An 18,373-nucleotide genomic window follows, 5' to 3' on the forward strand; every position below is an offset into this window, starting at 1 on the left:
ATCAAATAATGTGTTTTCCGTAATAAACGTGATGCAAATAGACATTTACAAACAAAATTATTTAATGAATTTGTATACAAAATGTACAGAAAGGTAAAATCATCAAGTTTTGAAAAAATATTGCAATTTAATTTTGTCTTTAACGTGATCTTATATATATATATTATCTTGCAATATGATTATCTTATAGCCTATAATGTTCAGTGTTTCCTCATCCCTCAATTGGGACCCATGGTGCAATACCAGTGAAAGTATCATGGTTCTGAGGCAGATGTGCCTTTTGTCATTTATAAAAAGATAAATCACTTTTCTATAATACATCACTGATATTTCAATGGAATAAATTACTTATTGACTTATTCATACTTCAAAAACAGCATCAATAAGTGATTAACATAAGGTGGATCAAAATAAAATAAATAAATGAAATAAAAATCAACCAGCCACCCTCTTCCCCTGACAAGTCCCTTCATAAGTAACAAACAGTCCCTAAAGTTTCTCCTCTGATACGACACATACTGTGTGCTGCCATGGCTCAGTTGTTCAGGTACTTTTGGGCAGTCATGACAACAAGTTATTCACCTGGAGCCGGACTTCTTCGCCGGTAAGCCGTATAATGCGCCGCCGTATTTGACAGGAATACGTATTCCTGTCCGTGTCTGTGACCTCCGTTCAACCCACAACCGGCGGGATATGCCGTTATTGTTTATCGCCACACTGCCGACATTTTACTCTGTCCGTCACCGCACGCTGTTTGATTGCGTTATCAAAACACACCGCTATTATTCGGCCTTGCTTTTCACTTATTCCACCGAATACCGAATGTGTGTTTTTTTTGCAATATTCGGCCGAATATATTCGGGGCATCCCTAAATAGGAGCCTTCCCCCACTCCCCTCACCGCTGCTCTCCTCACTATACTGGCTGCTGCGCTGTGCACAGATGTCTCAGAGTGGTGGTGCATTTGCAAACATGTTTTGAAGGAGCAGCAGCGACGACAATAATTTAAATGAATGTTGCGGAAACACTGATGTTATTACTATCCTAAAACATTCTCCAGGTCCTCTGAAACTCTGCCGAACTTATTTCCACCCTGCCCAGCAGCAGTACCGTGGTGAACGGTCCCTAACTGCGGGGAGAACGGAGCAGGCCTCCCTGGAGGTCCGCCGCTTTTCCCGGTCCGTCTCCTCCACACTTTGACTTATTTCCACGCTGCCGACAGCGGGACTATAGGCCTATTCACTGTGCCGACAGTGGCTTGGATAACCGGCCATAACGCCAGGGCCTGCCCTGCCTGCAAAGCGCAGCGCACCGAAATTCTCCCGCGAGCCAGAGCACTTCCGTTCACATCAGACGCGCATTTCTCCACGCTGGTCGACAAGCGGTTCTGCTCCCAGCTGTTGTCTCCGTCACATTTGGGGCTGTTTTTCCATCATGGGTAACTACCCAGCTTGACACATTAGCTCGCGGCTCGCGCAGAAAATAGACCAGATGCCGAAATGATCGCTGCAGGGCCGGCGGCGGAGCTGCGCGGTGTGGCCGGTGTGGATGACACAATCGGTTAACATGGGTGCCGAAAGGAAACTGGCTTCACTTCTCGGCACTTCGAGGCTATTTGCGGCGCTTCCGCGGGCGGTGTGGTTCTTAACCGTGTCACACGGGGAAGAGGGAAGAGGGAAGGCGGCTGGAGTTCCTCCAACATTTGGGGTTAGATTATCATATTTTTTTATTGAGAAAAATACAGGCTGCTTCGGCTGATTTTTTTATGCGCACACGTGCCTCTAAATATTTGTTACAGTTCACACACACCTATTTTTAGTCGCAAATGCGAGTGAAACGCTCGCACTGTCAAGCCCTGGTTTGTTGCCTGCGAGCACATTAAACTCAGTTGCATCTGATTCTACGTGTCTCCAGTGAGACTTCTGAGCATTTGAGTTTTTGATATTTAATAGAAACAAAGAAAGTTCATTCGAGAATATGGGAACGAGGTCGCGAGCATTCTGACCCAGCTCCAGACCTTCAAATTTATGCTTCCACAATATCTAATTTTCAGCACAAAATTAAGTTATTTGTCAAAAAATATATGGTGAACAGTGGGGGGTAAACAACATTGTCAAGACTCAGAAAACATAAAATATTCTAAAAATGCCAAAATACGCTGAAGGGGAGGTTACTGCGTGTTTTGGCTGTGTTTTGAATCAATCAAACTTTACAGCACTCCACCCCCGACTAGTGTTTTGGAGACGTAAGTGCAAAACAACAGAAACACGCCACCGTACAAGTATATTATGTATTATCGGTACATCCTCAGGTTGGCATGTTGTTGTTAACAGTTATATGTCTTTACCGTCAGTGGGAAAAATTGTTTCACACATACAGGACCTATATGAATCAGAGATAGCAACTCAACTGGAACGTCAAGGACTGAACTGGAAAGTGCAAACCCTGTTGCATCAACCGAGGGATCGTTGTACGTCAGTGAGTATTCAAAAAAATTATATCTGAGTAACAGCCCTTTCTCAGTGTGGCACACTGTGTTTCACAGGATAAGCACTTTGAAGCTGTCTCCTATCTCTAAGTCATGATTTCAAGACCACCACTTTGAAGCTGTCTCCTATCTCTAAGTCATGATTTCAAGACCACACTGCTGTTGCAGTCCAGCAAGCCATTGAGAGAAATAAATCTAAAAGTCAATATCATAAAGTCAATTTCTTTGCCTTTATTTGATTCTCAATCAGGGCTCAACAATAACGATTGCCCGATTGCCCGGGGCAAGTAAAACTCAAGGTCGGGTATGTAAACTAACAACTCACTTGCCCGATCGGGCAAGTTGCTAAAAATAGTAACTAATTGATAAAATAAATGTATTTTAAAACGTGCTCCTTCGGCTCTGATGCAGTGGTCTCCCTGCCTGAAGTCACAGGCACAGCTGTGTAACAATGTCCTGCCCACATCCCCCATTGATTGGTTACATGGCACAAGTGAAGCACAGAGCGGCACAGCATATAAGAGGGCTCTGTCTTACCTCTTCATAAACTAAAGTCTTATTATTTTGCGGGACGGACGCTTCATATAATAACATAGTACTATTTATGGTGTTATCGTGTCATTTCTGTCTCTACATGGTCACGTGTTAACAATTCTCCTCTGCTCTCTGTATCGCGCACGGCGGAGTTCCGCTACACACACAGGTGAGCAGAGCGCACAGTGTGGCTCAGGCCGCATTTTCCTGACCAAACCTGGTCTTATTGTTACAGTGTGTGAATAACTATCAACAGACTGCTGTTGCAGCACGGAACTCTTGGTGCTGAGCTTGTGTTGCATTCAGGCGTTGTCACGTAAATAACAACTTCCAGCACTTAAATAGGTCATAGCACAAAACAGCAGCATGTCAAGTGACTTTTTACCTTTATTATATTCAATAAAATTGTATTTTCCTAAATCTTGAGACACCTCATATGTAGGCCTAAGCTAGACAGACATTTCACCTGCTCATTACTGTGCACAAATGTACTGTATGTACTTAGTCCTAAAGAGCTCTTCTGGTGCCAGTAGATACATAGAAACATCCCATCAGGCTGTGCTTTGCAAGCATACAAAAAAGTTTCACGCATGTGAAAATTATTTTTCATGCGTGTGCTTCACCTCCGCCGCTACAACTCCATCCTAGGGCATGCTGTGGTCACTTTACTGCTGTGTGCATTTTGTGCAACAGGTGGATGTGGTAGTCTACCGGTAGAGTAGAGAGTGAGCTAAGTAGCGTTGAAGTAGAGTAGAGCAGGGCAGAGAGATGGAAGCAAAATATATTAAACCCGTTGTTAATACAGCAGAACTGGAGAGAGGGGTGAAAAAGGTTTCAGGCTCAGGAAAATTTTTCACTTTAAGTTTTGTGTAGGAATTAAGCTACAATACACGACATATGTTGTTTTAATAATAATAAATACAGTGTGAATAAAGATTACATAACGTAGCGGGTCCCAGCTAGGTCTCCACTGGCAGATATATAGATAATCCTCTGATAGGAGTGCCCTGGAAATACTGGAAATATTTCACAGAAATCAGCGAAGCAGGACACAGGTGCTCATTCTCCATTCATCCGGATTATATTTATTTTCATATTCATTTCAACTTTTTGACTGCAATCATGAATTATTTTCTGTTATTTTGTCTGCTGTGCCTTAAAGCACCAAATACCCATATTTGGATAGCATGAAGCCATATGTTCTTTAAATGTCTGTTTTAACATAAATGTCTCCCTTTACATATTTTCCAAAAATAAACTTATCAAAATTTGTATCAAACCAAAAATAAACATCTTTCCTTTAAATCACATGCTCTATCAACAATCATTTATGCACTTCTCCCTCAAACACACATGTCATCTTTGTCCTCTCATCGAAAGAGTATTTTTGTAATAACTGTACATTTTATAAGTGTCCACTTTATATAACAGAATAAATCTCCATTGCAGTTAAGCTACATTATATTTACACTATACTGTATGAACACAAACTAAAATAATGAACATGGCTGCTTCATAGCTTGCTGCCGCCAAATCCCATGAACTAGAACCATATCATTGTCTACTATTAACGTGTGCGCCCTTAACAAGGCTGCCGCCGTAGCTTACTGACTTAGCTTACTTTGTATATTAGCATTAGCTTTGTGCATTTCGAACAATGTAACGTACCACACACACAACTGCTTTTCACACACAGAGAAATAACCCACAAATGCCCAGGAGCTGAAAGAAACAAACAAAAGAAAACAATTTGCTACGGCACCGGGCGCCATTTTCTCGTCACGTACCGTAACACTTAAATGTTTACACACTTAACGCACTTTTAGCTTACAGACAACACATCACCGGGGATTCATATTAGCTTATAAACATCTGTAGTCACATGAAAAGTGAGTAACTAACCTGGAAATATTGGAAATATTTCACAGAAATCAGCGAAGCAGGACACAGGTGCTCATTCTTCTTCTTCTTCTTCTTTCGTTTAATGGCGGATCGCGAGCAACATTCAGGTGCATACCGCCACCTATTGTACAAGAGTGTGTAGCGTCATATCCCCACCTCTAGATTCTACCCATCAACTGGGTCTCTTTCAGAAAGCTGAATAATGCTTTCCTTACAACTTGGATCTTTTCTCTTTCCCCTTCAGTTCCTAGAATTCCAGCCATACTCCAGTCCTGCTGCACTGCTCTGACTTTCCTCTGTAGCCTCTCTCTCTCTGAAGCATACTTTAGACAGTGTATTAAAATATGTTCCACATTTTCCTTAACACCACATCTCTCACACTTGTCAGTATTCTTTTTCCCAATTAAATTCATTGTGTCATTCAGACCAGTATGACCAACTCGAAGCCTCATCATGATGATTTCTTCTCTTCTGTTCCTTTCTTTAAAGATTTTTGTTATAACCGATTTTTGTATGTTGTGATATTTTCTTCCTTTCTGATCATCTTCCCATCTTTTCTGCCAAATTTCCTTGCCTATCGCCCTTATCATTTTTTTACCCTCTCCTTTTCCATAAGGTATTGTGATTGTTATGTTCTTTTCCAGAGCCCTTTTTGCTAGGTTATCAGCTACCTCATTTCCCTTCACCCCTGTATGAGCTGGCACCCAGCAGAACTGTACCTCAATTCCACCCCTGTGAAGTCTGAACAAACTGTGCTGTACTTCAATGAACAAATCTTCCCTGATTATGCTTTTTGACTGTAGGCTTTCCAAAATAGCAACTGAATCTGTACATATCACCACCCTATCTGGTCTGACCTCCTCCACCCACTGTAGACTGATAATTGCAGCCACCATTTCTGCTGTGAATACTGACAAGTGGTCTGACAGGCATTTTGAAATGTTCACTCCAAATAATGGTATGTACACCCCTGCTCCCACACACTCCTTTGTGTTCTTAGATCCATCTGTAAATATTTTGAGGTAGTTGTAATACCTAGTTCTTAGGTATTCACTAGTTCTTTCACCCACTTCACTCAGTCGCCATTCTTTCTTCATATTACAAACATTCATGTCCACCTTTGCTTCAGGGTAGATCCATGGAGGGACCATACTGACTGGACTGGGCTGTGTGAATTCTAAATTATCTATCCCATACTTTTTGGCCCATTCATTTCCTGTCCACCCAAACCCTTTCCTCTGAAACCTGGAATATTCCCAGCAGCTTTGTAGAACTTGTGCAGCTGGATTCTTTACCCCACTTCCTTTAAGCTTGATCCAATAAGCTAATGATACCCTTTCTCTCCGTAACTCCAGAGGCATCTCTCCTGCTTCTATTAACAGAGCATTAATGGGGGTAGTCTTCATGGCTCCCGTGCATACACGTAATGCTCTGTACTGTAATCTGTCCAATCTATGTAATGATGTTTGAGCTGCTGCACCATACACTATGCATCCATAGTCAAGTATCGACCTCATGAGTGCCCTATACATGTCAAGAAGAGCCTGTTTGTCTGCCCCCCAGTCACATCCAGCCACAGCTTTCAGCAAATTACTGACTTTTTTACATTTAGTTTCCATGAACTCAATTTGTTTTTTCCATGAATATTTACTGTCCAGCCATAGGCCCAGATACTTAAATTCAGCCACCCTCTCTAGTGGCTGACCATACATTGTTATATTCTCCACCTCAATCTTTCTCTTACTTGTGATCATCATATAGCAGGACTTATTTACTGACATCTTAAAGCCCCATTGGTATGACCATCTCTCTACTTCCTCAACTGCTCTCTTTATTTTTTCCATCACATGAGAAACATTTCTCCCCCTCATCCAGACGGCCCCATCATCTGCATACAAAGCTGATCTAATACCTCCTTCTACATTTGCAAAAATATCATTTATCATTATGTTGAACAACACTGGGCTAATAGCACTCCCTTGTGGGGTACCGTTTTCCACTTTAAACTCTTTTGAAAGTTCTGCCCCAACTTTCACTCTTATTCTCCTGTCTGAGAGAAAGCTCATTATCCAATTATACATTCTTCCATTAATGCCCATTTGATTTAACTTAATAAGTAAACCTTCCCTCCACATTGAATCATATGCTTATTCTATGTCGAAAAATACAATTACCATTGTTTCTTTCATCTTTAATGCCTTTTCAATATCATTACTTACCCTAACTAGTGCTTCTGTAGTGGACTGACTCTTTCTAAACCCACACTGAATATCCTTTATTAATTCTCTCTGTTCCAATACATACGAAAGTCTGTGTACAAGAATCTTTTCCATCCATTTACACAGGTGGGATGTGAGAGCTATTGGTCTATAGTTACTAGGGTTAGTGTGATCTTTCCCTGGCTTGTTAAATGGCAATATAATGCCCTTTTCCAACTACTTGGAACATCTCCATCTCTCCAGATTTTATTAAAGAATTTCAACACTTTATTTAATGACACTTCAGGGAGCTGCCGGAACATGGCATAACAGAGCTGATCTTCCCCTGGGGCTGTGTACCCAGTACCTTTAAGCACTACGTTAAGTTCTTGCATTGTTAATTCCATGTCTAGTGTTGTTGTAAAGCTTTCTTTCTTCTTCCTTACCTCTCCAAGTTCTCTGAGTATCCTCTCCTTTTGCTGCCTATGCTTATCACCCAGGTGTTCACCGCTATGCACAGCAGCAAATGTCTCACCTAACACATCTGCCTTTTCTTTGTTTGCTATAGCTAACCTCTGACCACTGACCAACGCTGGGATTTTACCAGAACTTTTTTTCCCACTCATTTTCTTAAACATTGCCCAAACATTTTGTAGTTTTATTTCTCTTCCTATGGATGAACAATAGTTTCTCCATGTTTCCTTTTTTGCTTCCTTTATTATCCTTCGGGCTACAGCCCTTTTCCTTTTGTAATCTACAAGGTTCTCTATTGACATGTTCTTTCTTAACATTCTAAGAGCCTTGTTTCTTTCTTTTATTGCTCTGCTGCATTCGTCATTCCACCAGGGGACTACTCTTACCTCACCTTTTGTTGTTCTTTTTGGGATACAAAGATTTGCAGCATTTAAGATATGCTCTGTAACTTCACTAGCACATTCCTCAATATTTCCTTCAAGTGTTACCATGTGTGCAGTCTCCTTACAACACAACCTAAAATGTTCCCAGTTAGCTTTACTAATGCACCATCTGGTGACTGTATACCCTTCTTGCTTGCACACATTATCATTTATTGTGGTAATAATTGGAAAATGATCACTTCCTAGTGTAGTGTCATCTTTAACACACCATTCACAAATATTCACCATTTTATCTGACACCAGAGTAAGATCTAGTACTGATACTGCTCCTCTGTTAACATTTATTCTGGTTCCTTTTCCATCATTAATACAAACCAGATTTCTCTCATCCATCATTTCCTCAACTACACTCCCGTTATTGTCTGTAAGATTACTGCCCCATAAGCTGTTATGAGCATTGAAATCCCCACACCAAATTTCTCTCTTATATACTATACCTGCTATTTCTTTAAACATGTCACATGTTAAGTTCCTGCATGGATTATAGAAGTTTATTATCTTCAAATTTCTTTCCTTCTGTGAGCTGCAGAGCTCTACTACAACACACTCTATCTCTTTAGGTGAGGTGATCACTCTGTAGGCCAACCCATCTTTGATAAATGTGGCACAACCTCCTCCACTATGCTTATCATCTCTGTCATGTCTAACTACGCTGAATCCAGGGATCCTAAAATCTATCTGTGGTCTCAACCAAGTTTCCTGAACACAAATAACATCTGGAACTACTTCCAGATCATAAATATATCTTTTAAGCTCCTGAACATTAACTAACAAACTTCTGGCATTCCATTGAAGAATGTGTATAACCATAAATAGTGCATCAAGCCACATCTTTGGTGTTTTCTGCAGTTTCTGCTACTGTCAACAGTGTATGTATTTGATCAGCTTTAATTTCTTTCATGTCGAGGAATTTTCCTGCTGCCTCTACAATTGTCTTAATTTTATCACTTTTCTTCTTCATGTTTACTGCTACATTGATGGCATGGCAGATAAAAGCCACAAAGTTCTCTTTTTTCACTACCATGGTACTGTCATCCACTTTACATTTATGTGAGCATGTCCTTTGCTCTGGTACAGAGGGCCCTCGTATTTGGGTCTGATTTCCTTGAGTGCTTGCTCTCTCCACTGTATCCCTCTGTCCCTTTCCACTGACATCCATACTGTGAGCTCCCTCCTTTCTTATTCTCTTTAGAGCTTCTGCATATGAGACATTCTCCGTTATTTTGACTCTCTGAGCTTCCCTTGCTTCTCTCTGAACTATGCATCCTCCGTATGCAGCACTATGATCTCCTCCACAGTTACAGCATTTCACTTGAGCGTCTTTTCCACATTTTCCATACTCATGCTGCCCTCCACATCGTGCACACCATAGTTTCCCTTTGCATTCTTTAGCAATATGTCCCATTCTTTGACATACAAAGCACCTGATTGGTTTAGGTATATACTCTCTCACATTGTAATTCATGTACCCAATCTGCACTGATTTTGGGATGCTGTTCTCAAACTGTAGAATCACTGACATTGAGTCTTTGAGAATACCATCCCTTTTGCTCTTAATCCTGGTCGCATCAATCACTTTCCCTCCTTTGACATCTTTTTTAATGTCATCCATAGACACACTAAGTGGTATCCCTGAGATTACTCCCTTCAACCTGGCAAGTGCTCCAGGTACATAGGCCTTTATCTTTTCCCCTACTAGCGATGTCATTTTAATGATCTTATCCTGCTGTTGTTTGCTCACTGCATGAATTAGCACTCTCTTTTTATTCAGCAGCTTTGCTAACTTGATCGGGTGGAAATGACCCCCCTCCCGATCAAATTCAATCATTACTTTCATCTCATTTGTCTGTTTTTGCTCCTCATGCGCTGTTTTTATTGGAGAGGTCCGCGTCTTCTTGTTATGACTTTTCGAGTTTTCACTTTCTTCTGACCAACTCCTCGCTCTTTCTTGCCTATCTCTAAACGCTCTTTTCATTCTAGCAGATCTAGAGATCATCCACTCCATTTCATTCTCACTGTTTCCCCCTGAGGACGAGGACATGGCGCTACAGTCAAAGTACAGTTTATGCGAAACCGCCAAACAATTTTCAATCCTACCGCCAACCAAGTCTCCGAATTCCACTTCCGTCACTGTCTTCCTTTTCCTTCTTTGTATTCCCAGGTGCTCATTCTCCATTCATCCGGATTATGAGCTCAACTTCCGCTGCGCATGGCAAAGAGTCCCAGTGACGCTGCTGGTCAGTGCTGCCACCAAGTGTCCATTTTATGAAACAGCATGTCATTGTGTGCTTCTCTGTAATCTATCATTATAAATTAGATAGAATAAAATAAAATAAAATACAATTGCGATAAACAAAAAAGTGACTCTTAGGGGAAAGGAAACAACAAGTAATAATATCTCAACAAAATACTTATTTTGTGAGTATCACAATAACATAGAAATAACTGCAGCCTTTGTTATTTGATAGCCGCTTAAATTAAACAGTTTTTATAGGGCATGTAAAAACTGACTTCGGGCAAGTAGATCTCTGACCAACTTCCTCGATCGGGCAAGTGAAAAAAACCTTAGAGTTGAGCCCTGCCAATCAAGGCACTCTTTTAAGAATTGCTTCACCTGAGAGATATGGACTTCAAACCTGTTTTGAAATGCAAAATAAAATGGAATTTTAAACGTGATTAAAAGTGCAAGTAATTATGAGAAACTACTGAAATTCAGTGATTAATTGTGACTTTAAAGATTCTGTTTGACAGCCGTAGTACAAACACTTACCAAATCTATAACTCTGCAGACTGGACAGGCTAAGGTCTAATGGGGAAATCACAGTGCAAGGGAGGATGGATTATTTCACCAAATGTCTTGGTATGCTGCTACCATCTAGTGGACATACTCAGGCCTGATTTGAGCATTCTGTGAGTTTAATTTGGTATGCTTGTCATTCTTTAGGAAAATTCGGCCCCTTCGCATATGCCTTACATCAGGGCAAGTAGATGTTTTCCTGAAAGGTGAAACAGTCTATCTTCGTTATCTACAACTGAAAATAGACATATTGAAATCCATTTAATGACACTGCAGACCACTGTGCGAGTTTACCAAAGAACAACAATTTTTTTTATGGGACATTGCTCTATTTTCAGTGCTAACTGTGCCACCAAAAGTGGATGCTTTTTAGTGATGGTTTGCTGCATATCCAGCAGTGATTGTGGCGTCAAAATCTGTTTTTTTAGGCCAAAACCATAGACTGTGTAAAAACAATGGACACCTTGATATCACAGCCTGTTCTCATTTCCAATTCGTCAAATATCACCACTTTGTCAATGATTTTGACATCAGATGCTGACGTATAGGGGCACCTTTCGGGGCATTATGATACTCACCGGGTGAGAGTTATTTCTGATGCCCACGGTCACACCTGCTCTCGTTTAATACCGACACTTTGTCAGTGGATGTCTGCGTCAGTCACCGATGCCCCAAGATACTCTTAATGGTGGTAAGATATGCACAAGAAGGCACCTATTTCTGATGCCACCGGCAACTACCACAATAAAAAGAGCCTGAATTTCCATAAAGGGTTGGTGGGAGGGGAGATGGATCGGTCAAACAAACGCCAGACCTTCACTTGGGAGGTCATTGTTTGATTTGGAGTCAACTGAGTTGAGAATTGAGTCAATGTAGAATGCCAGTATGTGTAGCATGCTACACTAGTAACACGTATCAGATAACATGTCACGTAATGTGACAATATGTTCGTAAGAACTGTATTTGTTTCAAGCCAAACCATGATGTTAACCCAACCATGTCCTTTTGCTGTCTAAACCTAATAAAAAAAAACATAATAACAAAGTGTTTTACCTATTCAGTAAGTTTATTTTGAAAAATACTATATGCATGTAGTGATCAGACACTGTGCCTTTCCTGTGACAACAGATATGTATTTTGCAAAGACAGTGCAAAGTATCAATTGAAACACCATCCATGAACATCCAAAATGGATGCAGGAGGCTACCTTCTGTGTCATATTCTGAATTTTAGGTCCATGGACAAAGCAGCAGTATTTGATGAATTTAAATGAGAACAGGTTGGATATCACTCATTTGTTTGCGGACTCACTTTTCAAAGCCTCGAGTTAAGCATTTTGGCAGTTGCCATCTTAGAGTTGAAGACATGAAGACAGAAACTGCTTTTGTTTCAGGCTGTATGTTTGTTTGTGCTGTACAGTTGGCCATTTTAACACGGGTGGCCATGGGAATTGACTCTCTCTTGGAGTCAGCCTCAAGTGACCATTCCAGGAACTGCAGTTTTTGGTACTTCCACAATGCCTTCGCTTTTCATCCCCACAGGTTGCCGTTTAGCCAAACCATGATCTTTTTCCAACTATATAACCAAATGTTTTTTGTGCCTTAGCATGACCACATCATGTTAACCATAGCGCTGTTGAAACATAAAGTTTCATGTACAAATATTACATATCTGTGGTTTGCCGGAACATGGAATACAAACATTTGACAAATTGGTTGAGTATTCCACAACTTAAAATGACTTTGGTGGGATATTATTAATAGTGCACAAATTAATTCTGCCTCAACACAAAATAATTCTCTAATGTAATGAATATTAAGTCCTGCCCCTACCTTCGCTTATGCCCTGATGGGTGGTGTGCAAGATTAAATAAGTCGATAAAAGAAGTTGACATCAGGTCAGAAAGGAGTAAACAGGAGGAAAGTCATGTCTGCATTTTTACATATCAACTTGTTCTTGCTCATGTACCTCATGTTGTTGTATTTCTACTTTTCTTATGCCATGATCTCTCCTCTTGATTCCACCTCCTGCCAGTTACTGGGACAGTTTCATCTAAATGGGATGCACATGACAGGAGATGTGGTTCTGGGTGGGTTGTTTGAGATCCACTTCTTTTCTGTCTTTCCTGACCTGTCTTTTACCTCAGAGCCACAACAGCCTACCTGCCACAGGTGAGTCTGTCAGTGAAATAGTGAAAAGCAAAGACTGGGGGAAATCAGTCCCATGACTTGAATGTGATTTTAATAATAAGATCTTACTCTTACAGTTTACATTTTGTATTTATGCCATTTCAGACCTATCACTTCTTATTGGCTCTTTTAATCATTTCATATTCAAGTATTATAATAATTGTTGCTGTTCAACTGTTTAATTTTTAGTAAAATCTGTATTTGTGCATGTATATATCAGTTGCTGTATTTTCCAACAGTGATATTTTTCTGTTAGTTTTGATGTTCTAGGATTCAGGCAGGCCCAGACCATGGCCTTTGCTATTGATGAGATCAACAGAAATTCCAACCTGCTGCCAAATGTGACTCTGGGATACAGTCTTTATGACAACTGCCTCTCACTAGACATTGGATTCCGTGCAGCATTGTCATTAGCCAGTGGTCAAGAGGAGCAGTTCATATTAGATAAGACCTGTGCAGGAAACCCTCCGGTAGTAGGGATTGTGGGTGATGCTTCCTCTACACGTTCCATTGCCATCTCTGCTGTCTTAGGTTTGTACCGAGTACCTATGGTAAGTTTTTCACCATAATTCTTTTGGATCATTTTGATTTAATTTCAAATTTAATATCAATTATAAATATTGACTAATCAAACTCCGAAAGCTGAAAGAGGCGATTAAGTTTTATAATGTTTTTTAGGATGTACAGTCTGTCTTTCACAGGTGAGTTATTTTGCCACATGTTCATGCCTGAGTGACCGGCAGAAGTTCCCATCGTTTTTTCGGACGATCCCAAGTGATGCTTTCCAGGTGACCATCTATCAGCAAAATACAAATGCATTTGAAAAAGCATGTCCAGTTAAACATTCTGAAGAAATAACTTCGCTGCACTGAAAGGAACAATATATTCCTATTGTGGAAAATCTGTCACATTCTTTGCGTCACTGGACCTGTTTGGTCTCAGCTAACAAAGCTGAAAGACAATAATTAAACATGATCCACTGTGAAACCTGTTTAGCAGCTTCTCCACTTAAAGATTATTCCAGCCTGTGCATTAATCCTTCGACTCTGTATTTACTTAGGTGCGTGCTATGATTCAGATTCTCAGGCGCTTTGGCTGGACTTGGGCAGGTCTGCTGATCAGTGATAATGATTATGGACTCCATGCTGCCCGATCCTTCCAATCTGACCTGGCTCAGTCTGGTGGAGGTTGTCTGGCCTACTTAGAGGTTTTGCCCTGGGGCAATGATCCAGCTGAACTAAGGAGGATTGTGGATGTTATGAGGAAATCTACAGCTCGTGTGGTCATTGCGTTTGCACATGAAAATCTCATGATAAACCTCATGAAAGAGGTTGGGCTTGGAAAAACATCTCAATTGTAACGTCATGTTATTATACAGCTTTATGTTTTAATGGTCAAACCAAAGGATTTAAGTTACAATAAAAAAATTGTCATGTTACAAATAGAGTTATTTGAATAAATCACACATCTTATTTGTTATAGGCACTGACTTAGACAAATTTTACTGACCTCCAGTTATGATGACATGCACCACTTTGTTCATAATACTGTGTAAAACACAGGACTGCACCAGTTTACAAGTAAGACAAGATATCAACCATGTCATGACAGTATGAATTTATATATTTTGTACAATGAAATGCACAGGTGGTGAGGCAGAATGTGACAGGCCTGCAGTGGATGGCCAGTGAAGGCTGGACTGCAGCTACTGTGCTTCAGACTCCTCAGCTCATGCCATACCTGGGTGGCACTCTGGGCATTGCTATCCGTCGAGGACACATACCAGGGTTCAGGGACTTCTTGCTACAAATGCGGTCTGACCTACAACACAACAACAGCTATGGAAATATCCTGGTGAGAATTTAACCTTGCAATTTAGTTTGTTGTTATTTTGTTTTGTTCTCTGCTGTACTGAACACACACCAAAACGTGACTCCAACCCGGGANGAAATGATTTTCCTTGCCACTGGGTGACAGCATTTTATAGTGTTATCAAGTCACAGACAGCAATGTCTTTGCACCAGGTATACAATAGTATCAGTGACATGACTTTACTATAAAATAAATGCTTTGAACGTACTGTTAATGTTCATATGTTCATAAGTACAGTTTGATTACTGATTACTGGATTTCGCTGTGTTCACGATGGTCATAATAACATTGATACCATTACTGGACTTCCTCTGTCTCTTATTCTGATATCCGTAGCTTGTGTATTACTTGGAAAAGGTCAACTTCACCACACCGTTTGGTGATCAAGTGTCATTTGATGAAAATGGTGATGCTTTACCAATATATGATGTCATGAACTGGTTGTGGCTCCCTGATGGACGAACTAAAGTTCAGAATGTAGGTGAGGTGAAAGAGTCAGCCAAAGGTGAAGAACTCACACTTGATGAAGATAAAATCTTCTGGAACTTTGAATCCAAACAGGTTACTTCTGATTTTTCAGTCACCTATTTAGTGTCCCATGGAAAACTTATTATAGCAGAGTCAATGTGAGTAGAATAAGACATATTTATTTTTTAATCTACAGCCACCCCAGTCAGTGTGCAGTGAGAGCTGTCCTCCAGGTACCCGCATGGCCAGAAAGAAGGGAGAGCCTGAGTGTTGTTTTGACTGCATCCCTTGCTCTGAGGGAGAGATCACTAATAAGACTGGTTGGTATTCAGTTTTGAATATTGCACTCTTGATTATTGCACTTTCGAGATATGATATTAATATGTATCTCAACACTTTACCAATTTTCACAGACTCCATGGAGTGCACCAGTTGTCCAGAGGATTTCTGGTCCAGCCCTCAACGTGACCACTGTGTTTCTAAGAAAACAGAGTTCCTCTCCTATAATGAGCCTCTGGGTATCTGCCTGACAGCTGCCTCATTGTTGGGCACATTTATATGTGTTGTTGTGTTGGGAATCTTTATCCATCATTGTAACACCCCTATAGTACGCGCCAACAACTCAGAACTGAGTTTCCAGCTATTGCTGTCTCTTAAATTATGTTTCCTTTGCTCACTGCTCTTTATTGGACGTCCCAGGCTGTGGACATGCCAACTGAGACATGCAGCATTTGGGATGAGCTTTGTACTTTGTGTATCATGCATCCTGGTGAAAACCATTGTGGTTCTGGCTGTGTTCAAGGCCTCCAAGCCAGGAGGTGGAGCCCATCTGAAGTGGTTTGGACTTTTGCAGCAGAGAGGAACAGTTCTGGTTCTTACTTCTATTCAGGCAGCAATCTGTACTGCTTGGCTTGTCTCTTCCTCACCAGCTCCTCATAAAAACACTCAATACCACAATGACAAGATAGTTTATGAGTGTGTAGTTGGGTCCGCAGTTGGTTTTGGAGTGTTACTGGGCTATATTGGCTTACTGGCCATCCTCAGTTGTCTGATTGCATTCCTTGCCAGGAATCTTCCAGATAGTTTCAATGAGGCCAAACTCATTAATTTCAGCATGCTGATTTTCTGTGCAGTGTGGGTGGCCTTTGTCCCTGCTTATGTCAGTTCACCAGGCAAATATGCAGATGCAGTGGAGGTATTTGCCATCCTAGCCTCCAGTTTTGGCCTCTTGGTGTCACTGTTTGGTCCCAAATGTTACATTATCCTGTTGAGACCAGAGAGGAACACAAAGAAAGCAATCATGGGTCGTGGCACTGAGTCATAAAACCTGCGCTTAGTTTCAGAAGACAGAATTAATCAATTTTCTCTGTACAATACAAAAATACAGGCAGAAAAATAGGTTAAGAGTAGTAGCAATGTTCAATTACTAAGAAAAAATGGCTAATAATGAACTTGAGTCACGTGTCTGAGGATACTCAAATACAAGAAGTTATTTTTTTTCCCAGGATACAGTTTAAAGTACAGCAATTACCAACTAATTAATATATGATGGTAATGACTGAAAAGGTATAGGCTGAAGCATAATGCTTATATTTGCCTACCCTACATAAATCCTAAATTAAGCTACCCATCCAACATCATTTACATGAAAAAAGAAAAAAAGAAAAAACTATTCCAATTTTTAACTCTCAAAAAAAGCCTTAACAACCATTTGTTTAAAAATCAACAATGAGTTACACATTCGTAAATTTAAATCAGCATCATTCCAAAATATAATCCCAACAACAGAAATTCCTTTTAATTCCCTTCTTAGCTTTTGGGACAGTAAACTTAGAAACATCTCTTAAACCATATTTCCCCTCCCGCACAGAAAAGAATATTTGTACTGTATCCGGCAGTGACTTTGTTTTTACTCTGTACATTATTTTAAAATAAACCAAATCACTGAATTTCAAAACATGTGACTTCATGAACAATGGATTTGTGTGATCATAATAACCAGCCTTATTGATAAGACGAATAGCTCGTTTTTGTAACACAATTATTGAGTTGATAGCTGTTTTAAAAGTTGATCCCCACAGTTCTACACAGTACGACATATATGGAAGTATAAGTGAACAATAAATAATATACAAGCATTTATAATTTAGTATATCCTTAGATTTATACAGGATTGCTATTGATTTTGATATTTTACTTTTTATATTATCAATATGTTGTCTCCATGTTAATTTATCATCTATCACTAGAAAGCTCATGTTTACAACATAGAATGAGATTTACAAATTCTATATTCTATTTAACACCGGCTTTGCTCTCTCTATAAGCATAATAAGGTTAGAGTTATATAGCCTACTTATTGTTTTAATGTTGGCAATATTATGTCTGATATCAGTTACTATGCTTAGTATCCATGCCACAGAACTTCACGATTATTTTAAAGCAATTGCAATGCACAAGAGACTTGGTGATCATAAGCTGACGACTACTTTATTTACATGAACATCACCAGTGTCCTTTTTCATTTTTTAAATAATTCAATTATTGCATTTTTTTTTTTTTTATAATTTTATTTTTATTGAGTTTTCAATTGAACACACAAATAGTCAACATACATTAACCAAAAGATATACAGAACAGAAAATTCCCACCCCAAACTAACAACAACAGGCGCTGCAGAGAGACAATCAAAATAAAAGAAAAGAAAACGAAAATATATATACCAAATTTACATTAGTATGACAGGGAGCAAGTAAACAAACAAGGGTACATATACATGTAGCGGCCAGACATTGCCTTCTAGAGATGAGCCATTTAAAGTCTCTGTAAAAAGGTGTGCATAGGCGTCCAAATTCTCCAGAATTTGTCCGATTTGTAATTGAGGTTGTAGTGTAAGATTTAACCACTAATCAGGTAAATGTTTCATTTTGCATAAGTTAATTAAGGTTGGAGTTCATGTAACCATGTTTTATGTGTCCATGTATGGCAAAGCACTTTTACACAAGTTTG

The 18,373-nt window shown here is 39.9% G+C and overlaps 2 protein-coding genes across 2 annotated transcripts in view; both read left to right on the forward strand.

Annotated features, from left to right (window-relative positions):
• The window catches only part of LOC126407831 (extracellular calcium-sensing receptor-like), a 75,651-nt gene extending 58,834 nt beyond the window's left edge, over window positions 1–16,817 (forward strand). Inside the window, exon 11 of the mRNA XM_050073076.1 lies at window positions 16,764–16,817. The gene's annotated coding sequence lies outside the window, so the exon portion shown is untranslated. The remainder of the gene's footprint in view (window positions 1–16,763) is intronic.
• On the forward strand, window positions 3,850–16,688 carry LOC126401735 (extracellular calcium-sensing receptor-like). Its single transcript, XM_050063214.1, has 10 exons — window positions 3,850–3,883; window positions 10,265–10,294; window positions 12,850–13,006; window positions 13,281–13,575; window positions 13,726–13,812; window positions 14,085–14,354; window positions 14,672–14,878; window positions 15,233–15,457; window positions 15,561–15,684; window positions 15,778–16,688. Coding segments are annotated over exons 1-10 (2,307 nt in total). The 5' UTR covers window positions 3,850–3,882.
• Window positions 16,818–18,373: the final 1,556 nt, after the last annotated feature.

This window comes from Epinephelus moara, chromosome 2 (genome assembly GCF_006386435.1).
Source record: "Epinephelus moara isolate mb chromosome 2, YSFRI_EMoa_1.0, whole genome shotgun sequence".
Lineage (NCBI taxonomy): Eukaryota > Metazoa > Chordata > Actinopteri > Perciformes > Serranidae > Epinephelus > Epinephelus moara.